Source organism: Rhinolophus ferrumequinum, chromosome 10, assembly GCF_004115265.2.
Source record: "Rhinolophus ferrumequinum isolate MPI-CBG mRhiFer1 chromosome 10, mRhiFer1_v1.p, whole genome shotgun sequence".
In the NCBI taxonomy this organism is placed as follows: domain Eukaryota; kingdom Metazoa; phylum Chordata; class Mammalia; order Chiroptera; family Rhinolophidae; genus Rhinolophus; species Rhinolophus ferrumequinum.
In genome coordinates this window covers 56,327,939-56,352,220 of record NC_046293.1, presented here as the reverse complement: position 1 = coordinate 56,352,220, position 24,282 = coordinate 56,327,939, and the positions used below count along the sequence as shown (strand labels likewise).

Here is a 24,282-nt window from a genome sequence, read left to right as displayed (position 1 = left end):
AGTTTCTTCTATCGATTGCCACCCTCTCTATAGTTTTCAATCCTAGTATCAATCATCTCACAGTCCCAGATGGCTGCTGAAGCACCAGCCTTTACTTCTACATTCAAGCCAGCAGGAATTAGGGATGAGTAAAGTAAAGAAGGGCTGCCCACTTCCTTTAAGGATACTTCATAGAAGTTGTATTTACTACTTGTATTAGTTTCCTAGAGCTGCCATGACAAATTACCACAGACTGGAATAATGATTCTTAAAGGTTTCCAGTTCCTTCATGTGAAATTAGATTGTTCCTATCTCATTTCTCTGACCAGTCTCACATTCAATTTTAGATTTTGAGATTCTTTTAATGCTAAATTGTTGACTTAGGTGTTCTCTTCACCTAACAGGTGGAGGCATTGACCTCTAAGGTCATCACATAGGGCAGTACGGACTTAGTGGCCCGGCATTTAAGTTAGCAATAGAAGGCATCCTGAAATGCCATCAACAGTAGGTAAATTGTGATTTTTTTTCTTTTCTTTTCTTTTCCAGAGTGTTTTGCCTGGGTTGAGTTGGGGGCAGTTTTACCAGGGCAAGGAAAAAGAGAGTGTGAACTTTCAAGGTGCTTCCCATCCCTAAGATTCTGGGATATTTTCTACATAGTGGCATTACTATGATAAAACTTGAGAAAATGGAAGCAGCAGAGGGAAAAGCCCCATTGCTGCTCTTTGAAAGAAGAGTAAATGTGATTTGTTCTGTTTTACTCGAGGAAGTAAAATGGGCATTTTGGGCCAAGAATGTAGAGAAGCCAATAAAAAACTATAATGAAGCCCAACTAACACTGCAGTCCATTGATCAAAGCACCTGCAGTTCTCATTTCAGGGCAAGTACAGCCATAACAGATATTGAACAAAGAAAAAGGGTACATGTCTAGAACATTTTAATCTCGTTTCTCTCTTTACTTTGCCTAAGGAATTGCTCTGGACGTCAGCCGACTCCTGTGGCCTTCCTTACACACCACTGAATCCTTTTGCATTTATAGAGCAGAATGATTTTCTCAGGCTTTCTTGATTTAGAAAATTAGCATTGTTTTTATTTGTATTGGCCTCGTACTAATGAAACCTATGACAGCTGAATTCTGAAGTCTTTAAAGGACTGGGTAACTGTCACATATCTATAGCTTTACATGTCCCATGAGTGCTTTACACTCTTTCTTTGAAGAGAGGGGAGTGTGGAGCCCATATCTCTCATTCATAGCTTAGTAGAGCCTTTTTTCCTGCCCCTCTCCCAAGGGTTGATGAGCCATTTACCTCTTCAGGGATGCAGTTATCATACTGTCTGGTTTTTTGTCCTTTGTTTGGGCGTTGTACTGGAAAGAACATGGGATTTTGGAATCGCGAAGACCTGGGTTTGAATTCTGGCTCCTTATACATGTACTGTATGGCCCTGCGCAATTCACTTAGTATTTCTGAATGTTAGTATTTCATTTATAAAATGGAGATAATATTTTATACCTCGAGAAGATCAAATAAGATACTCTCTATAAATTAAAAAATTTAAAGTCACGAGGAATAACCCAGATTGAGTGGAAAGATGGGAGAGTTTACAAACCCAATTTTTTTTTAACTTTTATTTATTTTAAGTGTGTTTTTCCAGGACCCATCAGCTCTGAGTCAAGTAGTTGTTTCAGTCTAGTTGTGGAGGGCGCACCTCACCGTGGCCCACGTGGGGATCGAACCAGCAACCTTGTTGTTAAGAGTACCGTGCTCTAACCAACTGAGCTAACCAGATGCCGCTACAAACCTAATTTTTTGAACCCCAAAATATGTCCACCACTGACATTCTCTAAAGAGAGGCTTTAGATCTAGGCACCCCTCCCATCTCACACTTCACACCAAAGAATGTTCCTGAATGTCCACCTTGGGAACTTTGGCTTTGGGATCTGACACAGCTAGTTTGGAATCCTGCCCTTGCCTCTCTTGTTAATACTTAACTTGGGAAAGTTATTTAATTCCTCTGAGCTTTGATTTCTTCATCTTAAAAATTCTGTAACAAAGAGTTTGTTATGATTAAATAATGTCTAGAAACAATCATCAAAGTCATAGAAAAAATGTAGACTTTAGAATTAGTATCAGAGTTCTGTTACCTGGTTCTGTCACTTACTGGTGGTGCAACCTTGGGCAAGTTGCTTAACTACTCAAAGTGGATATGAGTTGAAGTGCATAAAGAACCAGGTTCATAATCTTGTTCAGAAACATTAATGCTTTTTTTTCCTCCTAACTCCTATGTCAAAGAGTGTAAGAATAAGCTTATTACTCATTAGCACCTAAACAATTTTGTTTTTAACCTTCTATTTTGACCTTATGGATATTTCTTCCCTGCTGTCTTGACTCCTGAAGGCATTTTTCTCCCCCCTGTGTGTTTAAATAACATACAATAAATTCCAAAGACCTTAATTTAAACATTCAGTTAATAAGTTTTTACAATTGTAGTATACAGCCATGTAACCACTACCCCAAACAAGATAGAATGTTTCTATCATTCCTGAATGATTTCTTATGTCTTTCCAATCAATATTTTAGCCCCACACCTTAAGCAACCGCTTTCTGGTTTAAAGTACTGTAGGCTAGTTTTGTCTGCTCTTGAACTTCATATAATGGATTTATAGAATATGTATTTTTTGGAGGGAGATCGTCTTTCTTTTATTTACCATAATAGTTTTGAGGTCAGCCATGTTTTTGGTTATGTCAGTATACACCCAGCAGAATCCCCTCGTGTCTCACTGATGATGATATAGTCACTTATTCCTTTCCAAACCTGTCACAAAAAGGAAACAGAATCACAATGATTGATCTAGCTAATTAATATTCACCTCCTAATGCTCAGGGATATTGTCACGTTCTCTGATCATGTGTCCACAGAGGAAGGCAAACACCAAAAGTTCGTTCTTTTTTATTGTTGAATAGTATTCTATTATATGAATATACCACAATTTGTTTTTCCATTCTCCTGAGTCCCTAGATTTTACACAATTTTTAAAATATGGGTACCAATTGGAAATAATTTACTCTTGATATACTGATTAGTAAAAGACTAGAAATTCTACAGGGATTTTGCCACAGGGTAAGTCAGAATTTTTAGCCTCTAGCTATTATCTTCTTGCTTGCAGTCTCTACTTGGCCATGGATTAAAAGGGAGAAAATGAAACTGTCCTGTTTTTGAGTGTCCTCTATATAATACATTCTTTTTGGCCCAATGCCTAGAAAGTTGTTTATAGAGTTGATGGAAGGATATATAATCTCACTGTGCTCTGGGAGGTACTTACCTTGGCAGTCAAAAAATTTATGGGGAATATGCAGTATTCTTCCTGAAAATTGCCAAATCTTGGCTCCCAAGCATCGTCCTCTGTATCGTCTTATTTCCTCACTCCGTCTCCTTGCCCCTCACTTCTGACAGTCCGCTGTGCAGCTTTGAGCCCACTCAGTGTCCTCAGGAGACATTCTGCCGGAACACTGTGCAGTTTGTCCGGATGACATGTGCCGTGTGCACAAGCAGGTGGTAGGGAAGCAGACATCTAGGCTCTCCTTAATGTCTTTGCTTTGTTCTAGTCAAGTTACATAGGAAATAGTTCCTCTCTTCTTCTACCACCAAAAAACCTCCCAAGCTCTTCATTTCCTCTCTATACCAAATAAAGTGTGAAGAGTTGAAATTCTGTCTCTGCCTTTTAATCCTTTTGTACTGGCTTTAGTCTTGCTTTTTAAGCCTTCTTTTTTTTTTTAAGTAAGTAAATTGTCTTGTTCCTTAGCTCCAACTTTTGCTTTTGTTTTGGCCCAGAAAAATTTGTTTCCAGGAATCCTTATGCCCTAGGAGTAAGGAGAGCCTTCTGCATAGGATTTTGGGGCTGGAAATGACTGTCCTTAAAGGTTATTTTGGAGAACAAAGGAGTGCCTCAGCTCAAGAAAGATCTTCTGATGGATTTTGAGCTCAGTGTGTCTTCGGATGGACCTTGACTCTGGAATAGTAACACTGACCCCTCATTACTAGCCTTTGTTAACTTGAGGACAGCATCTTTTGTCCTAGAAGCAAAATGGTGAGGAGACTTAAGACCATGTGATGTGAAGACCTGACTTAAGCTGGGAATGTCTAGAAAAGGGAAGTAAAATAAAGTTGTCTTCTGTAAGCGACTGACATGGAAGCGAGATTAAGCTTGTTGTTTTATAATTTACACACAGAACTAACCTGGGGCCAGTGGGAGGAAATAACAGGAAGGTGAGTTTTGCCTCTCTATAATTTCCACCCCCAAAAAAGATATCTGGAGGTAAAGATTTTCCCTTTACTAGAGGTATACAAGCCGGGTCAGGACAACCTTTTTTCAGAGTTACTGATGATTCAAGAACCTGACTGGGGAAGATTATAGATGCAGAAGGATGGAACTGAATGACAAATCTTTTCAGTACCCTTTCAATTATGATTCCTTTGTATCTTTGGTAGACTTTTCATTTTGTCGCCTGGTCTTTGACCACCTGTCCCCTTGGTCAGAGGCAGTATTGCATAAAGGTTAAGAAAGCAAGGGCAAGGGCCAAATTTCCAGGCCTTGAGTCCTAATGCAGCTGTGTACCAGTTGTGTGATCTTAAGCAAATTATTTAACTTCTCTGTGTCTCAGTTTACTTATCCATAAAATAGTGGTGATGAGAACATGTGTCTCACAGGGTGGTTGTAAGATGGAAGGAGGTACAGGAGGCTCTTCAGGGCCGTGCCCGGCGCAGTGGAAGCGCTCAGGAAGTGAGGCGGATTATCAGCGTCTCTCTCCCTGTCACTTATTTCTGCCTAACAGCTGGGCTTCTCTGCCTGGTCCAGATACTCCTTCTCTTAACATACTCAGGATGCTTTTGGCTGGAAGGAACCGTAAGCTCAACTCAGAATTGCTTAAATGATAAAAGGATTTACGACCTCACTTCAAGAGCCAGGGGGACCCAGGCTGACTAATTCACAGCATCAAGGGTCCAGCGCCCTCTCCCTGCTCTGCCGTCCTCCTCGTGTTGGGAGGTTGTGGCCACAGTCCCTGCAGGTATCATCTGCACACAAGAGCACCTTCATCGGAAGATAACCACCATTTATTTTTCCAGTGGCTTTTTTAAAAATATAAATACAGGGTTGGACGGGTGGCTCATTGGTTAAGAGCGCAAGCTCTGGGCAACGGGGCTGCCGGTTCAATTCCCACATGGGGCAGTGAGCTGCACCCTCCGCAACTAGAATGAAGTCAATGATCTGCCGCTCAGCTCCCGGGTGGCCAGATGGCTCCGTTGGAGCGCGGGCTCTCAACAACAACAACAAGGTTACTGGTTGACTCCCTCAAGGGATGGTGGGCTGTGCCCCCTGTAACGAACAACGTGACTGGAACTAGAGCTGAGCTGCGCCCTCCACAGCTAAGATTGAAAGGACAACAACTTGACTTGAATGGAGCTGATGAGTCCTGGGAAAAACACACACAAAAAGAAAGTCCTGGAAATACACACTGTTCCCCAATAAAAGTCCTGTTCCCTTCCCTCCCCAAAATAATATATATATATATAAAATACAGTAGGAAGCTGTCTTTGAAGCCACTCATCCAGCAAAGTCCTCTCATGTCTCACTATTGACAAGTCACCTGTCCCTTTCCAAACTAGTCACTAAAAGGAAGCAATTACCCCAATTTGTCTAGCTAATTAAGATCCACCTCCTACGTCTCAGGAATATGTTCACTTTCTCTGAGCAAGTGTCCTTAGAGGAAGGTAGACACCAGAAGCATTTCTGGGCAGATTGATGAATGGGGAAGAAGGGGGAGATTTGAGTAGGCAGCCAGTGTAGTGCCCTACTGTACCCGGTCCTCTGCTGCTTCCTTTTCCCTCAGAGTAAGAATTGCTTTGTTTTACACAGCTCTTCAAGAGGCCAGTGATCTCAGTGGCGAAGACTGTCAAAATTCTTGAAAATGGGCGCATTAATCACTTTTTAATGGCTATCTTTAAGAAAGCTCAAGTTTTTCTGATTCTCAGTGAATGAATTAAACCATGTGGCTTCTTGAAACTTGAGTTGGAATATGTGACCCTATTCCACAGGTAGCTGTTACGAAAGATCATTTTTTTGTTTGGTTGGTTTTTTCCTTAGTGCTTTGTCTGAGAAACAGTATTTGGACACCATGAATTAGTCCAGGTGTACAGATAGTTGAGACTTTTCTGGCCCACATGTGAAGAAGAACTGCAAAGTTGTCATTCTGATTTGAAGAAATATACCTATTTCATAATTGAGGCCCATCCTGGAAAAAGAAACAACCAGCTGCTTTATATTTTTCATATCACCTTCTCTCGTTTGTGTGTGTGTGTGTGTGTGTGTGTGTGTGTGTGTGTGTGGTGTTTTTTTTTTCAGGTTTACTGAGCTATAATTGACCCACAGCTCTGTATAAGTTCAAGGTGTATCACATAATGATTTGACATACACATATTATAAAATGATTACCACAGCAAGTTTAGTTAACATCCATCTCCTCATATATGTATATGTTACCAAAAAAAAATTTTTTTCCTTGTAATGAGGACTTTTAAGATCTACTCTCTTAGCAACTTTCAAATATGCTATACAACAATGTTAGCTATAGTCTTCATGCTGTACATTATATCACCAGTACTTCTTTATCTTATAACTGGAAGTTTGTACCTTTTGACCACCTTCATCCAATTGCCCCCACCCCTCAGTTTCTCTTTCTGACAGAGAAATCTATTTGAGGCTATTTAAGTCTAAAGAAAAATATTAAAGGTCTATCACGGTAAAAGAAATAAAATTAATTTTGTGTGACTCTAAGGCAGATTTAGGATCAAGATTTAAACAGTTTATAGCTTTTTATAGGGAGCAACTATATAACAGTTAAGACTGCTTAAGAAATAGTGAAATGAGGCACGCGGTCCCCTCAGGAAGTTACAGAAAGGAGCTCCTCTTTGGGGATGTGGTGGGAGATTACTTGAGGTCATATCTGAGAACTCTTCCAATTCTCGTTATTGATGTTTCTCAGCTAAGAGAGATGGAGAAGGCATGTGCTGAGTTTTACTATATTTCAAACTTAAGAGAATGGTGGCTTGATTTACCCATGGGGGAAAAATAAATACATGTATATATATAGTTTGTATGTACATACAGTCAATGATCCATAAAGCTCTGTAGGTTATAATTCTTTATAGAAGCCTCTAGGTACTGAATCAATTAATTAAAAAATAGAATATCAACCATTTTCTTTTGTAGTCAGTTTCCTCCAGTACTTCTCAACTTTACGTTCAGCTGTAGGACTATGATTGTGTGAATGACTCCCTGGCCTTCTTCCCCTCCCTCCTCCCCCGCCTCCCCTTTAAAGGGAGTTTATCTAGCCCAGTGCAAACAAAGTCTCCAGGCAGCTGCTCAAGAGCTGTCACTAGGTGAACAAAGCAATGATCTTTCAGACTATCTGACTTTGCCAGGATGAGGTTACCTGTGCTGCTTCTTTTTTTTATTATTAAAAGATTTCATTGGGGAAGGGGAACAGGACTTTATTGGGGAACAGTGTATATTTCCAGGACTTTATTGGGGAACAGTGTGTTTTTTCCCCAGGACCCATCATTTCCAAGTCAAGTTGTTGTCCTTTCAATGTTAGTTGCAGAGGGCGCAGCTCAGCTCCAAGTCCAGTTGCTGTTTTCAATTTAGTTATGGGGAGTGCAGCCCACCATCCCATGTGGGAGTCGAACAGGCAGCCTTGTTGTAGAGAGCACATGCTCCAACCAACTGAGCCATCCGGCTGCTCCTCAGCAGCTCAGCTCAAGGTGCTGTGTTCAATCTTAGTTGCAGGGGGTGCAGCCCATCATTCCATGCAGGAGTCGAACTGGCAACCTTGTTGTTGAGAGCTCGCAGCTCTAACCAACTGAGCCATCTGGCTGCTCAAGAGCTCAGCTGCAGTCAGTGAGCTGTGGCAGTTCATTGTCTTCACTCTAGTTGCAAAAGCCGCAGCTCACTGGCCCATGTGGGAATTGAACCTGCAACCCTGTTGCTCAGAGCTCCTGCTCTAACCAACTGAGCTATCCGGCCACCCTACTTGTGCGTGTCTTCTGGATCTTTAACCTTCAAACTAATTTGAAGGAGGAAAAAATGCCTGGTGTGATGATTTTCTTGAAGCACTGCTGTTTGTTTGTCTAGCTCATTTCTAGGGCCACAGGAATAGACATGACTTCTAGGAGGGTTTTCCGTCTTATCTTTTTAAAGGAAGGAAAGTATTCAGGATTGAAATACAACTTTTAACCATGTAAGGAGAAACCTCTAGAAACCATTGTTGGAGCTAAGGATGTTTGACTTCAACGGTTGCTTGAGGATGTAAATCTGTGTATAGGACATCAACTTTTGTTTGAGTGTGTGCTTGGAGAACTGTGTTGACTTCATTACAGGATTTCCCAGGTAGCAATAGTAAGTGATAAAGAGCCAGCCACCCCTGCACTACAGATGCTCTGTGTCTTTGGGAGGCAGGAGAGTGACTGAACCCAAATAGTGAATAGCGAAACAAAGAAAGACCTAGTCTTTCTCTGAAGGACAGATCACTGTAGAGTTCTTTTCTTCCTTTTTAAAAAAAACAAACAAAAACTTTTACTTATTTTAAGTGTATTTTTCCAGGACCCATCAGCTCCAAGTCAAGTAATTATTTCAATCTAGTTGTGGAGAGGGCACAGCTCACAGTGGCCCATGTGGGGATCGAACCTGGGGATCGAACCGGCAACCTTGTTAAGGGCAACCTTGTTAAGGGCACTGCGCTCTAACCAGATGAGCTAACAGGCCACCCCCTCTTTTGTTCCTTTTTCAGCTTGCTGAAAATAAAGGAAAGAATTTAAGATTCTGTAACCATTGTTTGATTTTGCTGTTTTTTGATGGGGGAGAAGCTTGAAGTTGGTAACAGTGTTGTGTTTTGTGGCAGCTGTGGCTGTTCTCCCTTGGGAAAGGAGAATGGTCATCTAGTAGTGAATGGAGCTTTATAATATATTTTTCTTCTTTCAGGAGAGAGTTTAGTGAGTTAACTCTTTGGAGTGTTCAAGCTGAAAATGTGAGCAAATTTCTGTAGGGAACAAAGGAGGGCGAATAAAGTGCCAAGAGAACTCATACTATATTGCTTTAGAACTGAATCCTGGTGAATCTCAAAATAATTATGCTGAGTAAAAGAATCCTGGTAATGTATGATGAAAGCTCTGGAAAATACAGACTAATCTGTAGTGACAGAAAGCAAATCAGTGGTTGACTGGAGAAGGTGGGGAGGGGAGAAAGGGCTTACACAGGTGATGAATATACTTACTGTTTGCTTGTGATGGTTTCACAGGTGTGTGCATGTTTCATAACTCATCCAATTGTGCATTTTAAATATGTGCAGTTTATTGTATCCAATTGTGCATTTTAAATATGTGCAGTTTATGTCAGTGTGACCTCAATAATCCTTTTTTTAAAAAGGAAAATAAATAGCCAGGGGCAGCATTTGTCAAAAGACCCTTCTCTGGGTTATAGGGAGGCTGCTGAAGACCTGTATGTGAAATACAAGTCTTGTATGTGTGTTAAGTAAGGATACACACCTCTTATTTAACGCATTTGATGTTTCTTTAGGAGTCCATAGAGGCTGCTGTATTCTATTGAAGAAGATGTCTAACAGTAACACTACTCAAGAGACCCTGGAAATAATGAAAGAGTCAGAAAAAAAACTGGTAGAAGAATCTGTAAACAAAAACAAGTTTATATCTAAGACTCAAAGTAAGGAAGAAATTGAGAAAGAGAGTGAAGATACCAGTTTGCGTCAGGAAACCCAGGTAAGGATTAGAAGTACATCATGTGCACACTCTGTAGATCTGAACAGAAATGTGATTATAGATGGCATTGGGGATCTATAGGAAGCCAGTCACTTGTCCAAACACTTGATTCTCCCTAAAATCCCAACTTTGGCTCTCAAGAAATATCTCCTGCCCGTTTTGTCATAGATGCCACAATGGAGTCTAAAGAAGACAATGAAATACCTAATCCATTTGGACATGAGTTACACTACTGTTTGCTACATTTTGACATTTTTTAACTATCAAAAAATAAATACAAACATATTTAACAAGTCATAATGTGACTAATACAATAAACTCTTAAAACTAGAGCTTCCTGGCTTTACATACAGTGTTAAATTCATATCCTGGTTGTCAAAAAAAAAGCAGTCAGCATTTTCTGGGTCAGAAATAGTCTTTGAACATGCCACTTGGTAAATGTGAGTGAGAGGAATTTCACTCTTTGGTTGCCATGTTGTTTTCCATCCAAATTCATACTGCAGTGCAGATATGATGGCAGGAGATGATGGCCAGCTGAGCTTCCTCCAGGGCTCCTCTTTGGTACCCAGCCAGCCCGGACTCTCAGCCTCGTCTCGCCTACCTGTTCCCGTCCTTCTCTTTTTCTGTGGTCACTGCTGGTTTCCTCTGGTATCCAAACCCACATTACACAAATCTTTTCCTTCATGCCCAGGGGTGAGACTGGTCTTTATTATGTGCTTAGGAAATAGACTGTTTACTCCAGTAAATTAGTTTAAAAAGCAGTAGCAACAACATCTTGGAAGTTCTGGAAACTTGAAGCATAATTTCTCTTGACAACCCAATATACCTAGGTCTTGTCTTTTCTTAAAGGTAAAACAACAACATAAAGGGATGAATTAAATCAGACAGCTTTTGAAATACTTTGTTCTCTAGCTGCCTGCTTTTCTGTCTTTCCTCTTAATAATTTGCCAGATCTCTGTCCTGGCTGCTTTTCTTTCCATTACCCTTTGTATGAGTTATCATTCCCTGCCCATCCTTCCAGAGTTTCCAAGCCTCCGCTGATACTAGTAGTGAATTTAAATCCTGAAGACAGATAAGTGATGTTTAATTATGTGTTGTCACGTTACATGGAAGGTATAATTAAATGAACTTTTGGGTCCAAGTTACTCAGTTCTCAGGAGACTATTTTTATTTTAAGTGGTGTTCTGAACTCCTGTTTTGTGTACTTCTTGATGACAGGCAGAGAAGCAAGGATGTCTATAGGTTTTACATGTCTTGTGGACACTCGCTTGCTTGAAGAATGTCTTCATCCAGATGGACAAATAGATTGTGTGGGAGGTTGTTGAGGGAAACCTGCCTCCTCTCTGACTTCTTTTGCTGCTGCGAGAGCAGGTGGAGTTGCTGCTCCTCCTACAAAGTCTTCAGTCCTTTTGGCCACCCTTGGCAAGCCCTCTCCCCTCTGCCTTTTCCCAACAGATCATGTGCCCCTTCAACAGCACTAAACATTCTGTTCCTTCTACCTTCCCCCTGACTCACACTCCGGAAGTCTCCCCAAGAATCTTACTGACGCTGTCAAGGGAGCGCCTGTGATGAGTTGAAACTGGAAGTTTGCAGAAGGGACTTGCGTTACTTGTACTGTGTGAGACATAGCCTTGGAATCAGCAATTGGAACTCAGAACAGGTTTTGCAATGGAAACGGTGCTAGAAAAGGCAGGTTCTAAGATTCAGTTTAGAATGGGCAAGCCCTGACTTAACACATACTGAACTTAGGTGGGCCCTTAAAATAACCGCTGGGTATAGCGTCCTAGCTGAGTTTTCTGCCTTTAATGTAATCCCTTCTGATTCATCTACCACACTGCTTTAGAAAGATGGTTTTGAAGTAAAGATGTGATGTTAATTCTCAAATTTTGTGTATGTCTTATTGCCCCAGGCTAAGTCCCAGATTTGTCAGCATGGCTTATTGGGACCTAGTCCCTTACCTGCCGGTCATCTGCATCTGGCATCCTTTGCTTCAGCCTTATGTGATTCCTGGGTCCCTGTTATAAATAGGGACCGAAAAGTTTGGGGCAAGCATGCTTTTGTACATGCTTTCTCTGCCTAGAATGTCCTCCTTGGTGTTCTTTCCCTGGCCGCCTTCACTTGCAGACAACTGCTTTTCTCACCCACCGACATCTGTCTAATAACCTGCTTATTCTTTAAAACTCAATCCAGATGTGTCTTTCTCCAGGAAGCCTTCCTTGACAACGATACTCACTCACTGCAGGTGTACATCATATAATTCTTCAATTAATGCCTGTCTCCTTCACAGAACTATAAGCTCCATGAGGCCCAGGATTCAGTCAGTGTGGACTTACCACTGTGTTAGGTTGGTGCAAAAGTCATTGCAGTTTAAAAGGTTAAAAAATAATTTCAAAAACCGCAATTACTTTTGCACCAACCTGATATCTGTAAAGCCCAACACAATTCCTTGCAAGCACTCAATATTTGTGAACGTATGAGTTTGGAATTGCTGGGTCTGAGTTAGACACTTGTGCTGTGTGCTCCGATAGCACTCCATGAGTGCCTCTGTGATGCACTTAATGTACTGTATTGTAATTGTCTGTTTGTCTGTCTTCTCCAACAGGATTATGAGTTCCTTTTTGACAAGGTTTGTGTCTTTTATCTATGTATCTTCCAGTAGTTAGCATGGTGTCTGGTACACATTAGACTTTCAACATATGTTTGACTATTAAATGAACACTATCCATTCTGCGAAATAAGCAGAGTCATACATACATACATTGCTTATAGGGTTATAAGTTTATATAACCTCTTTGAAGGGCAATTTGGTAATACTTTATAAAATTTTAGTGGACTACAGATACACTTTATTTGTAGATACACTCAGTGTTATGGTCCTTGAAGCACTGTTTATACTAGCAAGAGATCAGAAACATCCAAAATGGTGCAATTTAAGAGACTGATAAAATAAGTTATGGTACAGCCACATAGTGGAATACCATTAAGAAAAACAATAGATCTTCTATAGCGTGATATCCACGAAAAAATGTTTAAAAGCAAGGTTCAGAGCAGTGTGTACAGTATACTTCTATTTGGTTAAAAAACAAAACAAAACACCTGTGTGTACACATGTACAGTAAGCTTATATATGCATAAAAGATCTCTGGAAAGGTTACAAGAAATTCAGTAGTATTTGAGGGAACCAGGTAGCTGGGGGACACAGGCCCATATTATACTTCTTGAATGTTTGTGCCATGTGTATATTACTATATATTTGAAAAAATAGTGACAAAATACTGCTTCCTATTCCTGGACTATGGCTTTTCCTTTACTGTAACTGATCTCTCCACTGACCAGACCACCATCATTTCTTATTCTTTCCATCCACCTTCCCAGTTCTCCATGTTGCATTTTAGTAGTGTTGTTTGGTAACTAGTGAAGAGGACAAAGGAAAGGGGAATCCTCACCCCGCCCCCCCAGGACCACGCTGGTACTGTGTCTGTCTTGTTCCCCCAGCCACCCACCCGCCTCAGTTCTCTCCATATCCCGGGGCAGTGAGTTCCATGCCACACATCTCAGAGCCCTAAGGGCCTCACCCATACCTAAACCTACCCAACCTCGTCCCAAAAGCCCCCATTTTGACTTCTCAGCTGTTCAGAAACCTCATTAATTAATTCGTTGTTCCTTCCCTCATCCCACCTCAAGCCCTCATTCTTATCTTCCTCAGCTTCTACCCTGCTCCTTACTCACTCTCCTTACCCTCCCTTTGTTATGGAGGTCTTGACCATATCTTCCATTCTCCCTTCTTTTTATCCCGTTGCATCTTATATCCGTAACTCAGACAGTCTATAAGAGCTACCAGCAGGAACTTAGAACTGGGAGAATTCTCATAGAACTGGGAGGGAGGCAATTGGCAAGAAGAGTCTTTATTTCATTTCTGCAGCTAGAGGGACAGGTGTTTTGAATATCTCAAATGGGAACTCTGAATGCATTGTCCTGTAAAGATGTTATTGTAAGTGACAGTTAGGGGTCATATTTCATGTCCACAAGCATCTTAATTAAGGGAGGATTCGTGGTTTATCCAAAAGTAATTTTTATCAATCTGTGAAATAGGCCAACAGTCAGTATCTTCCTATTCTTTATCTCTATAGTGAGTGGTGATTTGTCTGTAGGTGGCCTGTAATGCCTTCCGTTTCATAGTTGCTTGAGTTGTAGCACAGGAGTAACCACACCAAGTGGGTCTCATCATAGTTTAGCTGTTGTAATGGTTTTACAGTTAGTGCTTTTTCTTTATAAACTTGTATGCTTTTAAGTGTTGATTTCCCCCACCTTTAATGTTTTCTAATCCCCTTCTAACAGAGGCGGACATCCAACCATGGTCATGCCAGGAAGAGAGCCAAGGTGAGAGCCCTTTCTCTATAGCTACTTTTCTGGTGCTATTAGTAATATGTTTCACAAATGGACTTATCACTAATATCTAGTTTCTTTGGATTATATATAGGCAAAGTTTTTTGCCTACACTTCGTACCCTAGTTATGAACGTGCATTTACACATTCACATAGGGACATGCACGCACACATTTCCTGTTGGAAGGTCTGGTTTTAGTTTTCTCCATTATCTCTAGTTCAGTCACAGTCTATTTCCGATACCTGAAAGGATACCCAGCCAGAGCCTCCCACAAAGCCTGAGCAAATTGGTACTGGTTCTGCTGCAGTGCCAGTTTCTGTGCTCAGCTCTGGCTTCTCTAGGAGAAAGGCTGCTGTGAGTCTTTTCCCACCTGACATTTTTTTCCACGTGAATTTTTTTTTTTAGGATAAATCCTGCTCCATTAGTAGAAATGACTCAACATTTTAGACATCCTAAAAATATAGTTATTTTTAAAGATGTTTTACTTTTTAGGTTGGGGCAGGAAGGAAGACTTCGTTTTTAATCATTGTTTGATAAAATTAGCACATCACAGATTATTTTGAGCAGTGTTATCAGGGAAGAATATATGTGTTAGTGTGTGATAGCTTATTAATTTTAGTTGGGGAACAGTAACATATTAAACTTTTCTTACAGTGGGAGGAATTATCACCAGAATTAATAATTAAGGGTGTCTACCCTTTTCCCCCAGAAAAATAATGGCAGAATTTGGGAGTGACCCAGCCATATGTAACTTGGGTTTGAAGATGACCACGATGTATGGTCATTTGGTTCTGTGTTTTGCCTTACATGGCATGATCCACAGTGATGGGCTTGACACTAAAGTTCAAACAGAGGGTGTTCACTGCTGCTTCACTTCCTGTCAAACTTTTTGAGTTAAGTAAGACCATTATCTCCATTTTACAGGTGAGGAAACTCGGGCTTATAGAGAGTGAGTGAGTTTGACAGAGGACATTTTATTAGTAAGTGGCAGAACTAGGCTTAAAGTCAGTTCTTCAGACTTGCAAGTTCTTTTTACTATACTACACTACCTAGAACACACGTACCATAATTTGTGCTTTTGTATTCACTGTAAACCTTGATTTTTATTATAAGATCTCTCAGTAAATGTTAGGTTTACTGAGGTAGTTAGATTTCTAATGAGTCACTACAATTTTTGACTTTGGGGATCCCTAGGAGAGCAGTGATTTGCAAAGTGGATTTCAGATCTTTTGGGGATGCCCCAGCCAGCAGAAGTAAACCAAGTGGATTCACTTTTTATCACATTGATTCCCAATTGTTAGAAAGTTTTCTGTCTTTCTCATTTTTCTTAGACACTACTTTCCATCCCTTGCCATCTCAGGTTTAGAGTCATTTATTGTCTGCTCTATGTTAGGTGCTGTTTATGATACATATGTTTACATATTTTATATCATCTAATTCTCACAACAGCCCTTTAAGTATTTTTATCCCAGTTTTATTGAGGGAAAACAGACCCAGAGAGGTCAGGTAATTTGCTCAGGGTCTCATAGCTCATAAGCACAAAACAAGGAGTTGAAGCTAGGGCTTCTGGGTCTTAAATCCAGTGTCTTTCTGTCAGCTCTGCTGCTATGTATTCTCAGTAAACTTCTGAGTCTGAAATTGGAGCACTGGGCTAGAGAGAGAAGAGAGCTAAGTGAAGTGGTTTTCCTATCATCTCTCGAATGTAGCCATTTTGTTTTTATATGGCTACTGTTATAAGCAGGAGAATTATCTTTCAAGTGAATCAGGAACTGGCAAGCACGACATGTTTTTTAAAAAAAACCCTATTTAATGGAAGCAGCAACTAACAGAGCCAAAGAAGATGCCTGTCATTCAGCCAAAAGCTTTCTGAATGTCCACTAAGGGAATATATATGTGTTATTTGTTTTTTCTCAGTCTAATTCCAAGCTGAAGTTGGTACGCAGCCTGGCAGTGTGTGAGGAGTCCTCTGTCCCATTTGCTGATGGGTCATTAGAAACCCAGGTAGGTCCTCCATAAGAGTTTGGCAGTTGTTTGGTAAACTGTAGTATAGCAACCACCGCATCAACATTAGTCTTGGAAGTCAGGATAGAAGAAGCTTCAAAACAAGCCATTAAAGTGAAGCATGACATGGGCGAGCGCTTGAAGTATATAGGTCTTCACACCTGGACCACACACGATGATGCAGGCAAGGCGATCCCAGGGCTGGATCTTGTTTTCCCACCCACACCCTGTTCCCTCTGGTGGTTAGAACCATTTCCATCCAATCCCTACACCAAGAACAAGCAGTGTAACTTGAGCTCTCCATCTAGTACGCTGTGATTGTTGGCAGAAAATGCTTGGCCTCTACCCTTTTGGTAGAACAAAAGCTAAAACAATTTAATTAACAAAATACTCTCTTCTGTAAGAGAATTCTACCATCCCAAGATTTACCTTCTTTGAGATTTCCAGGGGGCTACAGGAAAGTTAATCCTTTTTTCCCTTTGATTATATTTCTCTTTACCCTTGTCCAAGGATATAATTCAGTTGCACATCAGCTGCCCCTCTGACAAAGAGGAAGAAAAATCCACAAAGGATGTCCCTGAAAAGGAAGACAAGGACAAAAACAAAGAAAAGGTCCCGAGGAAGATGCTGTCGAGAGGTGAGACTCCTCCTTCTCTTACGTCCTAGGGCCGGGCTCTGCAGTGCCCTTTCCGTTTGTCTTGCAGCCTGGCAGCTGCTGGCCTAATGGGCCCCCCAGGTCAGTGTCCTGCTAACGTCATCATTGCTTGGGAAGGTGCCTGACTAGGTGGTTTTCTTTGCTGCTTTCTCCAACCTTGTCTTAGGGGTTCACGTGCCACAGACACCTACTCCATTAACATCGGTGCTACCCATAGGAGGACATTGCAGTCAATTTTTATTTTATTCTTGCTCTAGAATAAACAGTGACATGGATCATCACTGGTTACAGCTCCTCCAGATAGCATTTATATGTTGGTTTGGGGATGCTTGGAATCTTTTTTTTTTTAACAATGCAGATTTATATATTATTATTAAGCTCTCTTTGGTTTTAAATTCTTGGGTGGAAAGCAAAAAGAGATGATCCATAAAAATGATAGCTGAGAGGGAAAAGGCAACCTTGGGATTAAAATTTTATAAATAAATATAAATAATCAACATTTGAGCATCTTTGCTGAGATTTAAGGATAGCCCTGACTATCCTTACGTGGAATCTCTTTTCCTGAACTAGAATAAAACCAGCTTTGTTTGGTCAGGGCATTCAGCAGACACTTAACGGATGGTGATACTGATACAACACTGGGACCCAGGGTCTGCCTTCTATAATTGTCATGAGGAATTGGAGGGGGGCAGGGGGCTGGCAAATCAAAATCATTCTGGTTTTTAAGCTAAAGCCCCCGAAGTTTGATTCTACTTTCCTATTCTCATCTCTCCTGATCAGGTTGTGGGCTTCTGCTTGGGATTAGGTGCAAGGTAGTTTCATTTATTTTAAATTTCTTTTGTTGTGGTGATTCTAGACTCCAGCCAAGAATATACGGACTCCACTGGAATTGACCTACATGAATTTCTTGTAAATACACTGAAAAAGAACCCAAGGTAATAACATGATTTGATGGAAGGGGGCAAGGGGCCAGCGGCCAGAAAGATACCCAAGAGGCCAAGTAGCTTCTCAGAATTTTTCCATTAGAATCTAGGATGCCCATCCCCAAACACCATTTCTCTCCAGTATAGTTTTATATGCTGGGAGGGATTCAGAATACCCTGATATTAAGGTTTCTGCTTTCAGAAGAGTTGAGAAAAATTCTGTGGAAGAATGCAAAGACAAAGAAATATGAAGACTTGGGACTATAATTAAAATCACAGAAGAACAAATAATTGATTTGTACATAAGCTAAATCATAATTCATTAAAAATTCTATAAATAACCCGATCGACTATAGAATAATGAACAGATATATAAGTATAAAGTATGTGTTTATAGAAATATGACTGCCAACAGACTTAGGTTTCTGATACGGAAAACAAAGTACATAGCTAGGAGGATCTGCAAAATGAAAAGTTGATTTCTTTTTTAAAGTAACATAAAACAGGTCAGTGAGGCTCAACAGTCACTGCATTTTGGTCCATTTGGGATTTGGATCTTTCTCCCTTCAGCTTCTGTAGTGGGCAGGTTGTGTCTTTAATTCTTGCTTTGAATGTCTATGGGAGGCTGCTTTTTGTTTTGTTTTGTCTTAATCTTTTCTAAACAGGGACAGAATGATGCTGCTAAAATTAGAACAGGAGATTCTGGAATTTATTAATGACAACAAGTAAGTTACTTGAATGAAATACACATTTTGAGTTGGGAGGGGCACCGGAAAGAAATTTAGGTACAATTTTAGGATATCCCTCTTTCATCTTTGCCTTAAAGTAATTACTCACTGGGAACCAAAAAGAGTTGGGGAGAAGTAATCAGAATGGATTAAAAAGTATATGTGTGAAAACCAAGTGAGGTTTTTAAGTTATTGCATAGACTTCAGTTGCAAGGAATTTATACCTTTTCAGCAACTAGCCCCTGGCCCATATTTCATTATTCTTAAATATCCCCCTTTTTCTTTGTAGAAAATCATCCAGTTGGATGAGACCTAGGACTTAAGGAGTAGTCTTGATGAGGATGGTAATTTAGAGTGATCTATAAAATACTATAGATAGAGAAGCTGAGAGAACCGTTTTGGTTCCCATTGAGTAAATATCTTTCTTATAATATGTCTGCTTCTCCTAAGAAAGTCCCCACTTTAGACACTTTTAAGGAAAATTACGGTTGGTTGTTATTTGTCCTTATTTTACTTTCCCCCCCTGGATTTCCCTTCAGTAACCAGTTCAAGAAGTTCCCTCAGATGACCTCATATCACCGGATGCTATTACACCGGGTAGCAGCCTATTTTGGGATGGACCACAATGTTGATCAAACTGGAAAAGCTGTCATCATCAACAAAACCAGTAACACAAGAATGTAAGCGAGGAAACCACAGATTGGGAAGACTTTCTTCCTGCGATAGCCTCTGGGCTAGAAGAGGAAGACTGTAGGGTTCAAGATGTCTCTATCTGGGGAGGGACCAGGCTGGGTGGGGGGGCGGTATTATCAATTCCTGCTCTTGGTGAGGCCTTGGAGATGGATCCTAGAGGCACTGTTGTTCTGGGAAGACTGGCGCCTGGCCTCTCTTCACCTTACCGATAGGACAGGTATAACTTTGGAGGAGACAAGTTGTAGATATGTAAAGAACAGACCCTGAGGATTTCATGAAAACCTTCATGTGACTTTCTGGATGGCTGACTCCAGAAATCCCCTGAGAGGGAGTTATGGAACTTAGGAGAGCTGTACTAGGAGGTCTGCTTCCTAACAGAAGGGTGTTTTTCCTCCCTTCCTTCCGCATTTCTCTCCCAATTCCAGCCCTGAACAGAGGTTCTCAGAACATATAAAGGATGAGAAGAATACAGAATTTCAGCAGAGATTCATTCTCAAGAGAGATGATGCCAGTATGGACCGAGATGATAACCAGGTGAAGAATGGAAAGGGGTGGGCACATAGCAAGGTTGTCGTAAGAGAAACTGGGAGGGCAGAGGATTTTTATGGGATGCAGTGTGGAATTTGGTAGTGTGCAAAAATATGTTGAGCTATACCGAGTTGGCTTTGGCTTACTGTTGAGGACTGACTACTCTTGTTGAGCTGAATGCCACCCTCTTAGCCCCAGAGAGACATGGTGCTGAGGTTTGCTGGGTTTTCTCATTGGTCCTGGAACTCCCTGGTTCTGCCACTGACTTCTGACTCCATGTTATTTTGGGACAAAGCAAGGTCCCTCCCTGCTTCAGCCTTGATCCAGCTGATAGCTTCATTCTTTTTTTCTTTAATAGTTAGGGATTTCCTTGGGAACCACCCAAAGCTACTTTTTCCCACTTCCACTCTTATCCTAGCTCAGGGCTAGCCTTGAACAAACAGGCAAAGTAGTGATCTGATTTACCCACGTATAAAGGTGTTTCTGATCCCATTCTGCAAACTCCTTATTCTTTTCCCAACTCCTTCCACCAAGGTGAGTGAGTTAATTTGACTTTTGATGCTGGAACCTCAAACACTATCCCCTTTTTGATCCACTCCTGTGGGAATAAGAAGTGAACAAATCTGCCCCATCCTTTCATTTATGGGCTCGTTGTTGCCCTGACTTCTAGCTCGCCCTTCAGATAATGAGTGATTATTTGGGGGTTAGTTTTCCTAGCCACATACAGGGATTAGATTAGCCTGCTTCTACTTGGCCTCTAAAGGAGGTTAGGTGGAGAGCCAGGATTAACGTTTGAGGAGCATGATTGGATAGAGCCAATATGAGTCTTGCTAATTAATAATAGCTATAATAATACCTTACGTCTACAGTCAAAATTAGTTTTCTTGGGATATTGCATGGTTTTGAGACTAGGACTTTTCCTGGTTGCTACTTGAGTATTTGAGGGAGTCCTTTAGAGAAAAGTGCCATTATCTGTTGTGGACAAACACGCTGGGTCTGATTGAAAAAAATGAAACATACAAAAAGACAAAATTTAAAAAACAAGAAAGAGCCTTTCCATCCTGATGCCCTTCTCTCCATTGTCCCCAAACCCTTTTTCTGTGGATCAGGAATTATTCAGGCCTACAGGCATATTGAGACGGAGTAGAATCTGTCCGTACTGTGAACTTTTCACCTCTCAGCTTCAGGCTTGATCCATACTAGGTTAGGCTCTATGCACTTTTTTGTCTGTGATATTAATAATAAACCACAGTATTGCTATCTTGTTGAGTGTTTTCCCTGAACTAGACTCCGTTCCTAACACATTGTATACATTATCTCATTTAATCCTCTTCATAGCCCAATGTAGATGGGGGTTATTAGCCCCACTTTAAATGTAAGAACACTGAGGCTAAGAGATGTTAAGTTATGAAGTGACATTACTCAGAGGTGGCAGAGCTGACCTCCCGTCTGACCTCAAAGCCCATAATGCTCTTCTACTCTGCCACTGGTTTATCAGTGCTAGGGCCTGAGGACAATATAGCACCTGAAGGTCCTGTGTCTTCTCGAAATGGGATTTGTAAAAGGACAGTTTGTAGAATTTAGGTTCTTAAGGCTAGTGAGAACTAAATCTAGTCAAAAGTTGCTACTCCTGAAGTTGTGCCTCCCTCTGGAGATTGGTGAAGATCGTTAAGATCAGCCTAGAGCAGTAGTCTCCTTGGTTGCTTCACCTGAAACTTTCAAAGCCTCTCAATTGAATGTCAGAATCTTATAACCTGATGACATTCATCTGATGGGTTATCTCCCTCAGAGCTCATTGCCTTCAAGAGCAGAATGAAAAAGGACACTGTACACCCTCCCCGAGACAGTGCTCACAACTCACAGACCAAGGGAGGGAAGGACAGAGTTGGGGGTTTGATGGGAAACTAGCCAGAGGCGGTGGGTGATCTGCTCAGTCATTCCCGCTGGTCACCTCACTACGTTTCTCAGGGCACGTAAGATTCTCTGTCCTCCATTTCCTTTTTTTCCATTTCTATCGCCCTCTCTGTCCCCTCCTTCCCCTGTACCTATTTGTCTGTTCCTTTCTCTGTCCATCCTTTCTACTCTCCTTTCCTTTCTCTCTTCCTCTTTGTGTTGCTCTGTTCTCCTCTTTCTGTAATTTCTCTTTCCCTCTCTTCAGGAGCTATAGATAAGAAAAGATTCTTAAGCCTTGAGTTTAGCTTCGCCCTTGGGATTTCCTTTCCAAGGCCTTCTTTGCTGAGCTGTGTGTGACTTGGGTCTTCAAACCATGACATTAGTAAATGAAGAAGGGATAACGTCAGGTGCTAGGTCTGTAAAACTCTTCTCTACATTCAGCTCTGCTAAATACCTGTTTCTTTCCCTTCTAGCTTCTCCTATCCCTTGCTTTCCCTCCAAAGCAATGTTGTTTATTCCCTCAGCTATTCTCTTGATCCTTACTGGCTGGAAAGTACCTGGTTACGATAAGGAAGCAACCCAATCCTTACAAATAGTTGTTCTTGATACTCTGGGGGTGGGGGTGGGGAGATGGAGAGGCCCCAACCATCCAGAAAACCTGATCTCCCAAACTGCATGGTCAGATGTACCCAGTGAAACCTGTCCAACACTGGAAATTTTATTTCTTTTTTTTCCATTTTTTTGATGGCAACTATAAACTCTCCCGGTTTCTCTTCCTTGCTGGTGTGCAGTGAACTTGCAGTACGAGGAGAACTTAACTAGCTTAATTCTGCTCATCGATCTAGATCAGAGTTCCATTGCAGGATGGAAGGAGGAGCAAGTCAATAGAAGAGAGAGAGGAGGAATATCAAAGGGTCCGAGAGAGAATATTTGCCCGAGAGGTAAGTGTAGCTTCTGAGAGTTGTCAGCCCATAGCTTTTAGCTCTTAATCTTTGGAACTGTAAATGGAAATGAACCCTCCATAAATGTTTTATTGTTGTTGTTTTTTAGCCAAAATCAGCCAGCCCCAGATTGATCTCTAAAATTAAATGTGGCTTATTGGGAAGCTGCACATTTTTATTTGTATTATTTTTAATACATTCTGCTGTATGGCATACATAGAGAATAAATGGAGTGGCTGAATTTGGTGGATATGATTAGACTGAAAATAGAAATTGTTTTGGCAGGCCTTATGGAAGGGCTCTGAATCTTTCCTGTCAAACCCTCCTCCCACTTACCCTCTTTCACTGCCACTATCCATTTTAGGCATCTCTGCTTCTAAGTGGAAGACTTTAGTATCCACACAGCCTATACGTTCATCTTGTTTGGCCAGCCTTGTTTTTAGGCTGTGTTTGTGACTGGTAGCGCACAGATCTGGCATCCATTCTCTAAGCTCCACATTCCACATGCACAGAGGGTACCACTCACTCGTCCCTCCAGTCTCTATGTGAACAGCAAGTCTCTTTCTTCCTATATTTCTTACCTTGCTTCTTAGAATAGGACTGGCTCCATGGGCCAAAAGGCAACATGAATCATTTTAGGCAACTTTATTCTTAAGAATCGTGGGCCATACCAAATATACTTGGTCCCTCTGTATCTGGTGGCCTTTGCCTACCAGACTAAAGAGAAATATAGCAGAAGTTCAGGAAATGCTGTGAACAGGCAAGAGAGGAACAAATCTCCAGGAAATGTAGGATCCAGATAGTAGCACCGTCTTACAGTCAAAAAAGGAAGAGCCAGCCTCCCTCCATTGTTACAAGATGGCCAGTTTTAATCAATATACTTAGATGGACACTGCTCTCCTCCCATCTCCCCCATGCTCCCCTCCATCAGCAAGACTATATATATATATATATATATATATATACCTTTTCATCATCACCTAGGTCAGAAAAATATTGCCTCCAACTTCAAAAAAACTGAACTCCTCTATGAACTTGTTCCATTGTATCAGGAGACCCAAGTGTTCCAAGGTTCCTCACTGGGGACAGATAACATGACAAACCTTCTGGCCCAAAGTCCAAGGAGAAGGAATCTTCTTAGCTTCTGTTACGTAGACTTCCATTCTGACTCAGAAAAATCCATCCTCCACATTATCCAGTCATAGCCCAAAGAGGGTTCTCTAACCTTCACGTGCAAACCAGTTGGGTGGAATGAGAGGAGAGAGGTAATTTGTACATGGCTGTAGCCAGTGATGACCCTAAATTGTGGACAGAGCAGGTTGGTGATGATAATAGCAAACATTTACATAGTGCTTGCTATCTTTCAGACACTGTTCTTAGCACTTTGCATAAATTATTGAATCCTCATACTAGGCTTATGAGGTAGGTTAAATTATTTCCTCATTTTATACACGTGGGACTGAGGCATAGAGAGGTTAGGTAACCTAAGATCATACCACTAGTTAGTGAAAGAGCTGATATTTGAATTCAGGCAGTCCAGCTCCAGAGCCCATGCTCTTAACCCCTAAAGGAAACTACCTCTCAGTAGTTTGCTCTGCTCTGGGCTCCTTAGATTAAGAAGTACCAGTGACATCGTAGCATAGTTACCTATGATGTGTACCTCGGCTTCACTGACACATGGAAATGACTGTCCCACCATGCCAGCCATTAGCAAAGCAACAGATACTCT

At 41.1% G+C, this 24,282-nt stretch overlaps 1 protein-coding gene across 19 annotated transcripts in view; it reads left to right on the top strand.

Annotated features, from left to right (window-relative positions):
• The window catches only part of R3HDM2 (R3H domain containing 2), a 130,185-nt gene that overhangs the window by 78,916 nt on the left and 26,987 nt on the right, over positions 1-24,282 (top strand). For 8 of the 19 annotated variants that reach the window (XM_033116964.1, XM_033116982.1, XM_033116965.1 and 5 more), the window contains 10 exons: positions 9,605-9,804; positions 12,407-12,430; positions 14,143-14,184; positions 16,106-16,192; positions 16,703-16,829; positions 17,704-17,782; positions 18,436-18,495; positions 19,038-19,178; positions 19,617-19,725; positions 22,458-22,553. In XM_033116964.1, coding sequence (XP_032972855.1) covers positions 9,640-9,804; positions 12,407-12,430; positions 14,143-14,184; positions 16,106-16,192; positions 16,703-16,829; positions 17,704-17,782; positions 18,436-18,495; positions 19,038-19,178; positions 19,617-19,725; positions 22,458-22,553 — 930 coding nt within the window. In that variant the 5' untranslated portion in view covers positions 9,605-9,639. The remainder of the gene's footprint in view (positions 1-9,604; positions 9,805-12,406; positions 12,431-14,142; positions 14,185-16,105; positions 16,193-16,702; positions 16,830-17,703; positions 17,783-18,435; positions 18,496-19,037; positions 19,179-19,616; positions 19,726-22,457; positions 22,554-24,282) is intronic. The other 11 variants (XM_033116966.1, XM_033116968.1, XM_033116973.1 and 8 more) reach the window with 3 other exon arrangements.